The sequence below is a fragment of the Gouania willdenowi genome, chromosome 8 (genome assembly GCF_900634775.1).
Source record: "Gouania willdenowi chromosome 8, fGouWil2.1, whole genome shotgun sequence".
Taxonomy (NCBI): Eukaryota; Metazoa; Chordata; class Actinopteri; order Blenniiformes; family Gobiesocidae; genus Gouania; species Gouania willdenowi.
The window spans coordinates 23884491-23900952 of record NC_041051.1 but is presented as its reverse complement, the minus strand read 5'-3'; the positions used below and the strand labels follow the sequence as shown (position 1 = coordinate 23900952).

General features: G+C 38.3%; 3 protein-coding genes across 5 annotated transcripts in view; all 3 read right to left on the bottom strand.

Moving 5' to 3' along the window:
* Positions 1-16462, bottom strand: part of hoxb3a (homeobox B3a) — a 54737-nt gene that overhangs the window by 27659 nt on the left and 10616 nt on the right. For 2 of the 3 annotated variants that reach the window (XM_028454608.1, XM_028454613.1), the window contains exon 1: positions 7874-7981. The exons of the other annotated variant lie outside the window; for it this stretch is intronic. The gene's annotated coding sequence lies outside the window, so the exon portion shown is untranslated. Of the gene's footprint in view, positions 1-7873; positions 7982-16462 lie in introns of those variants that run through there. 3 annotated transcript variants of the gene reach the window in all.
* Positions 764-4739, bottom strand: hoxb4a (homeobox B4a). The gene is made up of 2 exons (XM_028454621.1): positions 3388-4739; positions 764-2078 (listed from the first exon to the last, which is right to left on the bottom strand). The coding sequence occupies exons 1-2, from the start codon at positions 3818-3820 to the stop codon at positions 1780-1782; spliced, it is 732 nt and encodes a 243-aa protein (XP_028310422.1). The 5' UTR covers positions 3821-4739; the 3' UTR covers positions 764-1779.
* Positions 13805-15900, bottom strand: LOC114468013 (homeobox protein Hox-B5a-like). The gene is made up of 2 exons (XM_028454620.1): positions 15218-15900; positions 13805-14400 (listed from the first exon to the last, which is right to left on the bottom strand). Exons 1-2 carry the CDS (start codon positions 15732-15734, stop codon positions 14153-14155), a joined length of 765 nt encoding a protein of 254 aa, XP_028310421.1. The 5' UTR covers positions 15735-15900; the 3' UTR covers positions 13805-14152.

Genomic DNA, 16462 nt, shown 5'->3' with positions numbered 1-16462 from the left:
AGCCATTCGTCTTGTTGATTATCTATTTGGTTGTCAGGGTTTGAGCAATGGTGTTCACCAGTTCCTCTTTGTGTGTCTCTGTGTGTGTGTGTGTGTGCATGTGAGTGTATATATATATTTATATATAGGAACACAAATATGGAAAAACGTTGAATCCAGCTGTCCAATATAGGCCTATGCAGGCAGGTAAAGACGATGCATGTGCTGTGTGGAGCCGATTCATTCTTGGCTGAGCAGCCGTTAAATTATATATGAACTGGAGTGAAACGGAGGCACGGTTCGAGATTTAAAACGAGATTACAGGACGTAATGTAGGCTACAGAGATCACTCACTCATCATCACAGGCCTTTGGTTTTTCTAAAACAGATTGGTTTGCCTTTGTGGGCCAAATCAACAGTGAAATACACACAATTATTCATTGCAGGGTTGCGAAACAAGAGTGCTCTTGCATGCTAAGTATAGCTATTTATTCATTGTATAGGGGAAATCTAACGAAATACAAAAAAAGTTAGAGCATGTAGGAAAAAAAACCATGATTCAACGTTGGGGTTTTATTTTTGAATTTGAAGTTTATTGATTGGTAAATAATAATAACTTTAAAAGAAAGCAGATTTCATCTTTTTATTTGAAATGCTAAGAACTGTATAATTCATTCACACAGGGAATGTTTGTGTTCAACAATACAATGTCAAAATCCTCATCAAGATAACAGCTGAAACGAGACAATTTGCATATGTGAACAGAATTTCTGAAATAGTGGCAGAATTGGAGAGGGTGAACAAAAAACAGCCGACGGACGAACTGAAGTGAGCAAACAGTTCTGGATCGGAAAGAGGAAACAAAAGGAAGCAACGTATGGAAGAAGAAATGGCTGGAGATTATAAAATAAAGTAACATTCAGGAAAAAAATAACCTACTATATAATAAATTAGCTATATTTAGAGTAACTGTAAATACATATTATATTTAATATATTTTAAGATTCCTGTAGATTTTTGGGGAGGTAACAAGTCTTTAGGCAGCGGAAAATCAACATTTGTCAAGATTCCCAGTCACAAAATGAAATACGTTAACACATTTTCCACATTTGAACATTAAAGCACTTTAAACAACTTAAAGCAAAATTTCATCACTGGTTTAAATGGAACAAATAGGAGGCTGTGTCACTCTGTGGGTTAGTGTTGGAGAGGAAAAGAAACAAAAGCGTGTGGGGAGGGAAAGTCTAAAAATAAAACGAGAATCCCATTTATTACACGAGCATCTGCAGCTGGGGGTGTGGGTGTGGGGGTGTAGTCGGGCTAATGGGCAGAGCAGCGGTTCACCACTCTGCTTTCTACCTGCAGAGTAAACATGACAGATGAGCTCCAGTTTGGCATGATTAAAGATGAAAACTGGGATCCATCTTCACTATAAAAGAATGAAAGAATGGGAAGAACCACACACGCGTGAAGATGTTGACTTCAGTTTGCGGCACACAAAAAAAAGGAAGATTAAAGCAAGCTAACAGTAGGCGAGAGTCAATGTGGGATTGTGATTCATCCTTCAGTTAAATCCTTTATACTTTAGTCCATGTTCAGTTTGGAGCTTGGTCCACTTCCGGCTATAGTTATAACAGGGATTATTGTCTTTGTAAAATGTCATTATATATAAATGTGACTGATCCCTTAGGGTAAAGCTTTGTTGTTGTTGTTTTAAAAGTGCAGATTCTGGAGGTTTACAGGTTTGTGTTTGGGTGATGATGATGATGGTGATGATGATGAAGGCAGGGAACACATGCGCTATAGAGGTCCGTCTGTTTGACTGCTATTTAAATCTCGGTTTGCGTTGCTGCAACTGTTGCTTCCTGTGCGGACTTTGGTGTTGGGCAACTTGTGGTCCTTTTTCCACTTCATCCTCCGGTTCTGGAACCAGATCTTGATCTGGCGTTCCGACAATACCAGTGTGTGGGCGATCTCCACTCTGCGCCTGCGCGTCAAGTACCGGTTGTAGTGGAACTCCTTCTCGAGCTCCAGGACCTGCTGGCGGGTGTAGGCCGTCCGCGAGCGCTTAGGCTCACCGCTGGGGTGGTTCGAGCTCACTGCGGGAGAGCAAGATCATAATAATAATAATAATAATAATAATAATACAGATACATAACAGTTTAATTGAGAAATCCAATACATTAATTTTGGATAGAGAAGCAGACATTAATTTCTCATTTAACACGCACGCACATCGATGCACAATAATTGCCAGACTAATAAAAGGTATGGAACAAAAAAGCTACAGTCGTATGGAGGTAGATTTGTGTTTTTATTATTCAGTGATATATATATATATATATATATATATATATATATATATATATATATATATATATATATATATATATTCAAAGAAAATCAAATCACTTCGATAAAAAAAAAAAACCTTTTCAATCAAAAAAGGTTTTACTTAACTCAAAAATATATATTTTCAATCAAAGAAAAGAAAGTGTTGAAATGCAAAAAAATAAAATAGAGGCCCAAATAATTGCATTTGGGTTGAATTTTTTTTTTTTTTTTTATTGAAAAGTTGTTTTTTTAATTGAATAATAAAGACAAATCTACATATACAATCAGGGTATTATATTATATTATATTATATTATATTATATTATATTATATTATATTATATTATATTACACAGCAGAGGAAATGGACAATCTCATTGTCATAAATACAAATGGTATTCTAATAATAGGCAGAACTCGCATCACCAAAGCATGAACGCCATAGACATAGTTCAGTTTCAGGCTATAACTTCAATGTCTGCTTGGTAAATATTTAAAAGAGTCTGCAGTAGCAGACACAGTAAAGCTGAGGTTATAGAGGAAAGATCTAAAACAAAGGCTGTGAAACGACTTTGTTAAAACGTTGCTAAATAGTCTCGGTCTAAAGGCGCTGTTTTTAATGTGAGTCCACAGCAGCAGCAGCAGCAATGGGCCGCCTTAAGAGCAAAGCTATTTGCCTTTACATAACTGTTTTACGGCCAACTACATAAATATGAACATTTCAGCTAACGATAAAACTTCCAATCCCTGGAAACAGCGAATATAGGAACGCTCGACAGAGTGAAGTGCGCCGTTTATACAAGCCAACCACTTAAAATCAAATTACCAAATCATAAAAGTTAACTTATGGACTCGGTCTGAGTTGTCATAAGGAAAGGAATTAAAGCAGACGAGCCTGAGATCGGACTTGAAAAGGCTGCTCAGCGGAGAGGTGTCATAAAAATTTATGGAGGGTGTAATTATATTGGCCCTGCAAACACAGCGTCGTAAATCGTGACCCAAGGGTTAGACTTTTCCTCCAGAAACAGAGACAGACAGAGAGGGGGGGTGGAGGAGGAGGAGGGGGGCTTCTTACCAATGTTTACATGCACCTTCTTCATCCACGGGTACACTACGGGGTCCTGGGGGGTGCCGGCAGGTGGAGGGGGACTCGGTGTGTCTGAGTCGGATCGGGGGCTCTGCTCCGGGGCCACAGCCGTGCACTGCAACGCAACAGCGCGATCCCGCGGAGGGACGAGCACGGACGCGTCCGGAGCGCGCTGCAGGCACGGTGTGAAGGGAGGCTCGGTGCGCGCTTGCTCCTGCTGCTGGTGCTGGTGATGAAGATGATGGTTATGATGGCGGTGTTGGTGGAGATAAAAAGCGTCCGGTCGGTAGGCGTCCTGCTCCCGCCTGTGTGAGCTGTAAGAGTCCGGGGAGTGAGAGGGCAGATAGTCGCTCTGAGAGTACTCCTCACAGGGAGGGAACTTTGGCTCCACATAGTTCACCAAATAGGAACTCATGCTCATTAATCTACGTCTGCGCTCCTACTGCACCTACTTAGTAAATATATAACTACAATTTATATCCCATCCCTTTATTCCTCGCTTATTCTGCTGCCATTGAACCCTCCTACTTTTTGTCAAGTGAACAAAGTTAAGTAGACACGTGACCGGGGATCAGCCAATAGCGCAGCTGCAAGATGAACCCCGGATAAGGAAATGAGATTTGTCACATGCACTGGTCCCGCACGCGCATTCTCTGTGACCTCACACCCAACACAAAAGGCTTTTTAAATTAACCCACACTTTAGCATTCAGTATTGAGTGTAAATATTATATAAAAGTCATCAAATTAATCAATTAGAAGAAGCATATCCACACATTCAATTTGATAAAAGATTTATTTAAAGATTTGAATTTTGACTTTCTTGTAACCTTTTTATTCTTATTTTTATTTCGTTTATACAATGCCTCTTTATTATTTTTCTTTCTATATTGTTGACTATGACGTCATATTCTAAGCTCTTTTTTTAAACTATGACTGAGAAGCATGAATCTATGCATAACATTCAATGAAAATATTTTTTTGAAAGTATTTTATTTTGAAGTCACAGTGTAACCAGTCCTTCTGACTCAGGATTCTGATACACCTACAACATCCGGGGTATGGCTATAGAATATTTCAGCTCTAATAGTGTGTGTGTGTGTGTGTGTGTGTGTGTGTGTGTGTGTGTGTGTGTGTGTGTGTGTGTGTGTGTGTGTGTGTGTGTGTGTGTGTGTGTGTGTGTGTGTGTGTGTGTGTGTGTGTGTGTGTGTGTGTGTGTGTGTGTGTGATCGCCCCCAAGCCTTGAAATTTGTATTTATCATACAAACACTTTAATGAAGCCCCTCAAACTGCACTGACATCAGAGACTTCACAAAGAATAATAAATGATTGAAGATTCTATTTTTCACTCTGGACACACACACACACACTCACGCACACACACTCCCTCGAAGTCGTCGTGTAAAAATCCACTATATACTCCCCTAGAAGCGAATTTGTGATTTTTCAATAAGATTGTGACACAAATCCGGATCTACAGGGTAGATATAGAAGACATGGGCTCTCTGAGGTTGTAACACAGGCTGTTTTCACAAACCCTCCGCTTTAAGTGTGTCCAGGATTTTCTCTCTTTTCGTTCTTATTATTTTTCTCTGCTGCAGCATAAACGACAGATGCTTGAAAATATGAAACTTTGCACAAAAAAACAAACAAACCAATTATTATAAATAAAACATGAATAATGCTGATGATTTTATTAATTATTGTTGTATTTATTTATAAGCCTTATATACTTATTTCTTATGTTTAAATACCTTCCATCAATTTTCCAACCTGCATGCTCCTTTTCCTCCTTTTAATTTTTCTTAACTTTTGATATACTGTCCTAAATCCTATATGTAGCAACATTATTGCGACGCACGTTTGTATTATGCGCAAAGATAAGAGATTTGAAGGTCCAGCAGTTACTGTAATATAGGCGACAATAAAAAACAAATAAGATTAAAATATGTATATAAAAATGCAGCTGCTGCAGTAAATTGTTGTGATGAATCAGACTAAAGAATGACTAGTAGGCCTGTTTAATACATGATAAATATGCCGTCAATGTACATCACTGTCTCACAATCGGTACATTAAGTTACACTCCGTTTTATGGTAAAAAAAATAAATAAAAATTAAAAAAATTAAATAAAAATATATTTCTAAACGCGATTTTGGTGTACATATACTGCAGGGATAATATGTTCAACAGGACTATTAAAATTGCAAAGGCAATGGAACGTGTTTTGTCATTTCTTCAACGATTTTGTGACACAAAACTCCCTCCGTACTTCGAGCTGTGATGCTGGATACATCACATGAGATTTTTCTTCTTTTTTTCCCCTTTTCTTTTCTTTTCTTTTTTGCTGAGCGCATGTGGGCTTGGCCTCTACCCTTGACCTCTTAGGGCTCTGATATCGATCAAGGTGTGTGATCAAGTTTGTCAGCAGCAGTTTTTTTTAGCAGTTCCATGCACACAGCTGCAGGATGGTCAGTGTGTCAAACAATCCGTATATAACACACTAACGCTGGATAGAGAACCAAAAGAAACAATCGAGATATGGTTAAGAATGATTTATCCATCACACAAACCTGCACAGAAATGCTTTGATTTTGGATTTTTTCTTAGTGAATTGATTTGAAATGTAACTACGTGATTGGAGCATTTATGAATAGAAAATAACTGCTTTAAAATGCATCCGCTGTGCTTTGGTCAAACGAACAAAACAAAATCAAAACAAACCGCGGGAAAAAATATAAAGGGTAAAATATTCTACAAAATCTAAATACAATTTTTCCAATAGAAAAAAATAAAACCACTTTTAAAATTTGCATAAACATTTAAATATATACATGCACACACACTGCAAACATACAAACAAGCAACAATTGCGTTCCTTTTGTTCCCAAGCAGGATCCAATTTTTAATATAGTTTTCCTCGTGTTTTCAGATTTTGTTTAGAACAATAATTGTGTTTGGGGTGCTTTTTCGTTTCTGTGCATATTTCATAGCATTTTGAAATTTCATTCACGTTTACGTTCAGTTATAACAAACGAAATTAATGATTTAAAAAAACAAACATTATTATAAAATTCACACACAATCCCCACAGTTGTCCTGTTATTATTAAAGGCGTAAACATCCTTCTGTGAAGTATTCCCAGGGTGAATTGATGCAGAAATTCCGGCAAGAAAAATGCGTTTTTGCTCTTTTGTGCCCTTTGAAAAAAAATACATTGAGCTCGATTTCTCAATTCATTGAAATGCAAATTGCGGGCCGACAGAAAGCGAAAAATGAAGCTCTGAAGCGCGTCTCCTGTGCGTTATATGTTAAATTATTTTGTGACGGTATAAGCAATGGCAGCTATAAAAACTAAAGCTTTAAAGCCTTCAAAATATGTTCTAAACATAAGTGAAGAGGAGAAAAAGATCCACATGTTCACAGGACGATACGCAAAACATGATCAAATACGATCCAATAAAATCTGACCAGTCAAACCAAACAAAGCAGCACAAAAAAAAAAAAAAACACACAATCGTATCAATACAACCCCACATTTAACTCAAACTGCCTGTAAACCAAGCCTCTGTTTCCATGTATTCACACTGACGATACTTCAAAGACAAGGACACGTGCGATCCCCAAAATTATGACAGAACAAGCCCAACAACTGACAACACGAAAAAATTTAAAAACAATGACAGAAATATATACATAAAAATATACAGAATAGCAAAAACACAAAATGACAAATACAAAACAATGACAGAAATGTATACACACAAAAAAGCAGAAATAAATAGCAAAAACACAAAATGACGGACAAATACACAAAAAAGTTTCCAAATACACACAAACTGACAGAAAACTTCTCATGACAAAAAATAAATACACCAAAGAACAAAATGAAGAAAATACATTTACTCTAAATGACAGAAAAATACTCAAAATTACAACAAAAATCCATGAAAATGCCAAACAGCACACAGAACGACAATAGAACAACAGAAATACAAAATCTATTAGAAAACACAAAATGACAGAAAACATACCCAAAATGACAACAAAACCAACAATACACAAAGCAACAACAAAAACCACACAAAATGACTCCCTTTGTGTTATTATTCTAATACTGACATGAACGTTGATCAGAGGCTGGTTTACACAGTCAGCAGAAACAAAATATCCATCCATAGATCAAACTGAAATGTTTCAGGATCAAATGATGGAAACCAGAAGGAAATCCCATCACTGTTCATTTCCCACTAATACAAGAATCAAAGGCATCAGACTTTATGTTGACTTCCACCTCTCTCTGACCTCACGTGGTCTGATTCTTAGATTGTTTACATCATCATCATCATCACTATCATCATCATCATCATCATCAAACCCTATAAGGCTTGTTCACGTTGGGACACTATTTTCTTGTATTTTGTTATTAAACTATGAAACATGTATATTAGATATGCTGAGCTTTAATACTCACTTGTCAGTAGATGTTTGTTGTTCTCCTAAAGCCTCTGTTCCTCTCCCGCTTTTTTCGGGAGGCTGTTCCAAAGTCTCGGTGCTTTTGCTGCGGATCCATTTCACGCTTTCGCCGCCTATTAAAAAAACAATTTCCTCGTTTTTCTCGCTGTTCACGCGCAGGGACTGGGAGCGATCCGTGCGTGCTTCCATCCACAGTCCAACAGTCCAACATGAGCCGATGATTTGCGTCTCCAGCCTCCGCGCGTGCACCTTCCAAACGCCGCGTCAAAAGGCGCAGGAAAGCCGCGCATTAGGAATCGATGATTGTGATTGTGTTGCTTTGGCAGCGGGGCTTCGTTTGGACATCCCGGTGTGGCTTTAGCTTGATGTGTGTGTGGAAACAAGTTTTCAAATTAATCTGCACCGATCAGCACTCTTTGTTTAGCAGGATAAGGCGTGTCACCAACGTCCCAGTTCACATTTTAATCATGGGAGACGGATTGACCTTCCGTTCACCCCGAGCAAACCTGCTCCGCGCGCACCCTCCCCTCCCATACTCATTTCCACGCCCTGTATTTCTGCCCCACACACATACGCGCGCGCGCACACACTCGCACACCATGATTATACTCATTACTTGAAGAAAAATGAGAATGTGGAGGAGGAACAGGCGGTGCTGTCTGTTTTTCCTCCCACAAAGTGAGTCCTTTATAAGTTTAAAGTGAAAAATGTTTTGTGGCTGAATTCGTTGTTTTGCTTCTTTCTGATCGACACGTATTAACGAGTTTCATTGGTTTTATGTTTTACATTGAATTTATGAAGAATAATTTCCATAACCCTGCGGCTGTAACAAACTATTTACTATATTTATTCTGCCTGGATTATTTATATTGAGTCAACAGTCTTGGGGATAGGGCCTATTTTAAAATAAAATAAAAGATTAAAAGGCCTAGAACAGGTATTTTCCAACCTTGGGGTCGTGACCCCAAGTGGGGTCGCCTAGATTTAAAATAGGGTCTCCTGAAATGTCTAGTAATTGATAAAACATTACTGATAAAACATTACTGATAAATTATCTTTTTGATTTTTGTGAAATGATTACTAAAATTATTATTATTAAATAAATAATTTTATTATTATTATTATTGTTATTATTATTATTATTTAACCCCACGACCCTGAAAACAGGATCAGAAAATGGATGGATGGATATTATTCTTCACATTCTCAAACTAAAGTATTCTATACTTTTACTTTCTCAAACATATCTGTCGTTCAACTAAAATGCAGTATAAAAATATCTGACGCATCTTGTCACTTTGCACACTTGGATTCTCTGTATTTGTAACACATTATAACAAATATTATCAAACTAATTCTAGAGAAAATATTGTCTTTGGAGTTAGAGTTATTAGGGAAATTTATGATAAAAAAAACAACAATAAGGAACACGGGGTGAAGGGGTTTAACATTATTGTGCATTAAATAAAAATGTGTCATTGTAACTCACGTAATCACAAACGGCTTGATTATATGAGGAAATGTTGATAATCGTTTGAATAAATTAAATTTTAAAAAATCGTTATTAATTTTTGCTAATTAGCTTTGTTGAATCTCCATATTACAAAAAAATATATCTGTTTGCACACACACCATGGCATTAATCACTGGTCATTTTCAATGGGATGACATTTTTTTTCAAGCACGAGTGACTTTCCGTGTTCAGGTATAAAGGAAGTTATTGTATAACTCTTAAGATATAAAATTAAGATAATAGAGAATAATCAAATTCCTAAATAAAATAAAATAAATCAGAAGCTGTTATCAACAGAACGAGCAGAAAAAATAAAATGGAAAATAAAATGAAACAGTTTAATTTTTTTTCTAACTATAGGGTTTTTTTTTTTTTAAAGCGATTGCTTTCTAAAATAAATGTTTGCTCAAACACATGCGTTCACATCCCCTGACACTGACAGGCCTCTTCTCTCTCTCTATCATTCTTTACCTGCTCAGAGCTGCTTTTGTATTGAAGGTCAGCTCTTGTCATCATTTCATTCATCCACGCCCCTCCCCCACACTTCTGCTCACCTTCCTCCCTTCTTTCTTGACTTTGACATACACAAGGTTGGGGCCACCATGAGAGTGAGGAAAGGAGAAGGGAAGACGGAGCTCACGCACGTCGGTGAACTTTTGACCCTTCAACTCGGTGAACCCTGTGCTGTGGGCAGTGACTGGGAGCGTTAACATGCTTCATTTTTAATAGTTCCCCTCTATTGGCCTCCGGCAGAAAAGCAGGAAGGAGAAAAACCAAGATAGCGGCAGTGTTTTTTTATTTTAAAAGAAAGGTCACACTGAGACTACTGTATTTCCACTGTTTACTGTTTACACACATAAAAGTTAAATATCAGATTTTAATCTATCATTATATATATTTCATTATTTATTTTTTAAAGTTGGAGCTTTAAGATATGTATGTTAACGCCTGCAGTGACATCATGGAGAAGAAGAGAATGCATGTGTTTGTGTTTGTGTGGGTAGATTCTCTCATTTTCCTCCTGGTCTGAAGCGGGCCCTGCTGGCCACACAGGTGTACTGCATGACAGACAGGCGCTGATTTATTATTATTATTATTATTTATTTTTGATAAAAAAGAATAATAATAATTATTATTATCATTATTTTGTTGGGGTTGTCACCATTTAATATTTAAACTCATGCCATTTGCACCTTATAGATCTGTATTTGTTTAATTTGCCCTATCCTGTATTGTTTTGTTTTTTATCATTATTTGCACAAATATTCTCCACCATTTTATTTGACCTTAACCATTATTTCCTATGGAGGTAGATTTGTCTTTATTATTCAATCAAAAACCTCTTCAATCAAAGAAAAAAAGTGTTGAAATGCAATTATTTGGGTCTCAAATATATGTATTTATTTTGCATTTTAACACTTTTTTTCTTTGATTGGATAAAAATAATTTTTGATTGAAAGGGTTTTTCGATTGAATAATAAAGACTCAAATGTACCTCCATAATTTCCACCTAATTTATTTATTTATTTATGAATTTATAATTGCACCGTATTTTCTTGTAACTATCGCACTGAGCTCGTGCTGTCTCATTTCCTCCCCCGCAGGGTCAAAGAAAGTTTTCTTGGATAGTGAATCTTGATGAATTGAAATTAGTCAAACATTTATTGAAACCGTTCGTGCCTTAGATCATCAAAGGCCAGATTGTCATTCGGAAACGGACAAAGATAAAATAAATAGGGGACCCCAGTCATCCGTTTCCCCTGTAGCTACTGGAGTGGTTCGAACAACATGGTTGTGTGATAGTTTGGGGGCTTCGGGGGGGTGCTGTGAACATCGATCCATGTTATGCCTGCAGTAGTTTTCCCTTCACGGTGCGGCTCAAGTCAGTCTGCTGACCTCGCGCTGACTCCTTCTCATGCATTATTCATAAGATGTGCCATCATTGCGTTCTATAGGTGATCACCAGAGGTTCACACAGGAGAGCCAGAAATAGTCCAAAGCAGAGAAATGTGACATTACAGTAAACATAATAAAAATGCAAAAAATATGATTTGATCAATGATCCATATAGGCTCAATGAGCGCATGCGCCACATGTGAACTCTCCTAAACCCTCCGAACAAAGAAAAGCAAAGCTCACTCCCACTCAGAGCATAAACACACCTTTATAACACAGTGGAAACACACACACACACACACACACACATACTGAAAGTCAGCCTGCCACAGGTCCCTATACACATATTGCACACAAAGCACCACATAGCTGCCCTCTGTACACACACACACACACTCCTTAAACCAAATTCTGAAATGTTTGGTTTTTATAAAATGGTTCAGAGGCGTTTGTGGGAAGTGTAACTGTTATTTTTCTGTATCTGAAGGAGGAAGGTATTAAAAAAAAAAAAAGAAAGAAGTAAAAATAGACGGGATCCTGTTTACTTAAGTGAAACTTCCTGTAGGAAACACATCAGATTTAGAAAAAAAATAGTCCCTGGTTTGTTCGTATCCCACCATCTATGTTATTATTGGTGGAGAAAGAAGAAGGAAATCTGATGTGAAACAACATCGCGTTTGGGAATAGAAGATAAACATTTTAAAGGTAAAATATGAGAGCAGAATCTCATAAAGCAACTTGTGTGTGTGTGTGTGTGTGTGTGTGTGTGTGTGTGTGTGTGTGTGTGAGAGAGAGAACGGAAGACATTATATAAACAATATGTTAAAAAAAAATTAAACCTAGTTTCAAATAACTAAATGCATATATTATTATAAATCAATGACTGCTTTTGATCCTCCTCATCTTTTCACCTGCATATCTAAACACTTTATAATATTCAACCTTTTTTTAAAAAAAAGATGACTTCAATTAAAACAGCAAACTGTCTATGTTCTAATTTACCTACACATGTGGCAGATTGTGTTATCATTGAATCTGTAAATCTCAAATTAGTCAATGCAACAAAATACCAAATTAAATTTTTTTGACCCAAAACAAAAGCGAGGACTTTATTGTTATGGTGAACATATTCATCCTATTTCTTGCACGCACACCGTGGTTGATCTAATAAAGAAAAGCCAAAGAATGCTATTGATTTTATGTCTTGAATGTGACTGACTGATCATCACGATACATCTGAGGTCGAATAAGTTCTGCTTTATTTATAACAGTCCAACAAGTCTATGAGAATAAAGAGGAAATATAGGCCACTACACTGGTAGGTTCTATATGTGTCACATACAGGGACAAAATACGTTTAAATAAGAAGTGTTCGCCTGTTGCGCTGTGATCGATCCAGACAGCTCAGAAACATCGGATTTATCGAATGCCGGTTTTATCGGACCAAAGCTTCCCATACTTACTATTTGACATGAGAATGATCCACTAAAGCTAGCTCATGTGTCCCTGCAGCAGACTATTCTGTACGTGCACTGCGGGCCCATGCTCTCCCTCACACACACACACACGCGCCCGCACGCACGCGCTGGTTCTCCGCTGCTCCGTCTCTTCTTCTCCGACCCTTTAGGATTTCCGCAAAGCCGTTAAGCCGTCACTCGTTTTCTAGAATGTGAAATATATCTTACATTGTTAACTCCCCACAACCATAAAACTAACTTTATTGACCTCACGTGACCAGCAGGCAGCCAGTAAGAAGCGCGAGTCTGAAGCCAATAATCCTCACAATCCAACCTTCTAATAAAGCCGCTCTTCAGTTTGACGTGAAAATGTCAAAGCTGTTCTTTTTTTAATTGTAGATTTGCGCAAAGATTTAAAGGGGGGAAAAAAGCGTTAGAAATATGACACAAGTGAAAAATATTGGCAACACCCTTAAGGCTGCAGGTATTTATCTTATTTATGAAGTTAAACAAATAAAATAGAAGCAAAACCACTGTTGTTTAAACATGACGTTCCTTTTTAGGAGTTGAAAATCAAGTGAAGACCTTTGTTCTCACAATTGAGACTTTATAACGAGATTTCCAACAAGTGGTTTGTTGTCCTGTGAGAAATTACTGAACACATTTTTATATTTGATCTCATAGATAATTATCAACATGGCAACTCCAGTTTTATACAGTCAATTTCTCAAAATAAAAATGAAGGACGTTTAACTTTGCCTGTAAAATAATAAATAAATAAATAAAGCAGAACACGTTGATGTAAATACAATAATTATTTATGGTTTAGGGTACTTGTCTCCTATCGAGATGCATAATTCTGGATTTGCGCCTCATGTTTTTAATAACATCAAATAATATGAGGAAGACAATAAAGTTTGATATTTCAAGCTTTAGATTTAGCTCCCATAAAATTAAAGAATAGATCATCTAGACGCAGTTTAAATTATTAACCCTGTTTGATTATCATTTTATTGTTATTTAGTCAATAAGTCAAAGTGACAAGTCACAAAATTTCCACTGTGGGCCAACAACGAGTCTTGTACATGCAACATTTAATATACATTATACATTTACACCTTTTTTAAACGACTTGGTCATATCAAAATATTACAGACATTAAAGCAGTAAACATGAAGACAAAGAATATATAAAGTAGCTTAATAAGTCATTTAGGTTGTTTAAGTTGACCAGACAACACAGAGAAAGTGAAAGCTTTGTACCACGGTCAGTATACAGTGCTGCAGGTGTTTCTTCTCCATTTTAATCACTAATGACTCCATCCTGATGCGCGTGCATGCATGAGTTTGCTTCAGTCCTAATCTTCCAGTTTATTGCACCCTTTGGCCTTTTTTTTCCTCTGCTTTCTTCTTCATGGTTGGAAAGCGCTGCTCGCGCTGTCCAGGTTCATGTTTTTCACTTTGTTGTCCTTCTTCCACTTCATTCTGCGGTTCTGGAACCAGATCTTGATCTGCCTCTCGGTCAGACAGAGCGCGTGCGCGATCTCGATCCGCCGCCGTCGCGTGAGGTACCGGTTGAAGTGAAACTCCTTCTCCAGCTCGAGCGTCTGGTAGCGCGTGTACGCTGTCCGTGCCCGTTTCCCGTCGGGGCCGGCCATATCTGCGGGTTTGAAGCGTGACACGAAGCTGTTAAAGAGCGTGCATGTGGCCACGATTACTGCCCAAGATTCGTTTATATTTACCATGCGAATATGGACTGTAATTTAACCCCAAAATATATATTATTTCATTCCTAAAACAACAAAAACAAAAAAAAAAAAAACTGTATTTTTCTACTGCTCAAAATACTGCGCCAGTCTAAACGTTCAGATTCCCACCTCCCCTTTCGCTCCTTTTAAGTTCCCACACCTAATAAAAGCTTTATTTATTTTAAAGCAGACACTTCCAAAGTCTCCCCTGCTCTCTCCATTCTTTCCCCTCTTTTTTCTTGACTCGCTTTGCTCTTCTCAGCCCGTTCAGGGGATGTTGCTGCCCTGCTTCCCTATAGCCTGACAGATTTATGACGCCTTTGTGGAATTTGCTGAAATAAAAAGAGGAATAGCCAGAAGGGGCAACAATGCGGAGTCTCTTCCCTGGACATCAATCCCGTTTGCTTATAAGTTGAAATTCCCCATAATCATTCTACTTGCAAATAAGTCCTGAAAAAATTGTCGTTTTCTGATAAAAAAATTAAGATTTAAAAAATAGATTATTATTGTTATTGTTAAAATATTACATTTCCCTTATTATAAACATATTTTAAAGACACGTGAAATAATAAAACTTTCAGGAGGCGTAACATACTGTACATTCCTTAAATTACATGTAAACTATAGTGTGGGACTGACTCAGTTCTTTGTCTTCTATATAAGCAACAGTTGATCATTATCATAACATTCAAACGTGTGCACAGGTAATATAAAAGAACCATTTAGTACCATGGTTTATGTGCAGCTTTCTCATCCAGGGAAATATCTGGGGTGTCTGGGGGTCGTCTCCCGGGCATCCCTCCTGCTTCTGCACGGGCTCCGGGGGAAGAACCCCATGTCGGTGAAGCTTTTGCAAGTCCTGGGTCTGTGTGGTGTCCTCCAGCTGAGTGAAGCGCTGAGCCGAGCTGCTGGAGGACGCGTTTGGAGAGGTGTGGGTGCTGCTGCCTTTGCGCTCTGAGCGCGGGGAGAGCGCACGGTCCGCCGCCGGAGAGCCGCTGTAGTGGCCCCCAGGGTTCGCTGCTCCGATGTCCGCCCCTCCGACACGGCTACCCACGGTTAAGTCCATTCCATTGAAGCCGTATCCGTAGGTGGCCGTCGCTGGGAGCATGGTGACGGAGGAAGAGTCCCTGTACGTCCCGCCGCTCATCGCTCCGCTGCTGCCGCTACTGCTGGATTCATAATTTAACAGTTGATAGTCGGGGCCATTGTAGCGCCCTGAGAACGAGTTTACAAAGTAAGAGCTCATTTAGCCTGTTTTTTTTTTTTTTTTGTTTTGTTTGTTTTTTTTACACAGTTCTAGGTTTACAGTTGAGGAGTAAAGGATGCTTGATTTGTTCGATTTCTCTTGGTCGTTAAAACAGCGATTAATGATGGATTCGTGAATTATGGCTCTGCACTGTACTTGGTTTTTAGCTCCGCGCCGTCCAAATATGGGGGTGGGGTTGTGTGTGTGTGTGTGTGTGTGTGTGTGTGTGTGTGTGTGTGTGTGTGTGTGTGTGTGTGTGTGTGTTGGGGGGGGATAAGGGGCGAGGGAGGAGAGAGGACGGGAGGGGTCCAGTCACGTGTCTTTGTTGACCAGTCGTAAATTCTCACCGATGACTTTGGAGGTAAGTCATGCGCTCTGACTGAGGTTTCTAACACACACACACACACACACACACGCACACACACACACACGCACAGAGTGAGGAAGGAGCAGGGGTGAGCTGAGAGCGCCACCTACTGCACATGTGATTTATAGCGGTGATTTTTGAGGTTGACAAGCTACAACAGTCCAAATGTGAGCTGAACATAAAAGCTGTCGAATTGCCCACACCTCTAATTAAGCGTAGATTTGATATTTTGAGATATATCAGAAAGCAGCTGCTGAGAACCAAGGAATCTGATTAACAAATACAAAAAAAAAAAAATCCCCTTTAGAATTGTGTTCTACACTAAAACAAATGCAAGCAACAGATACAAGATTGAGAGGTT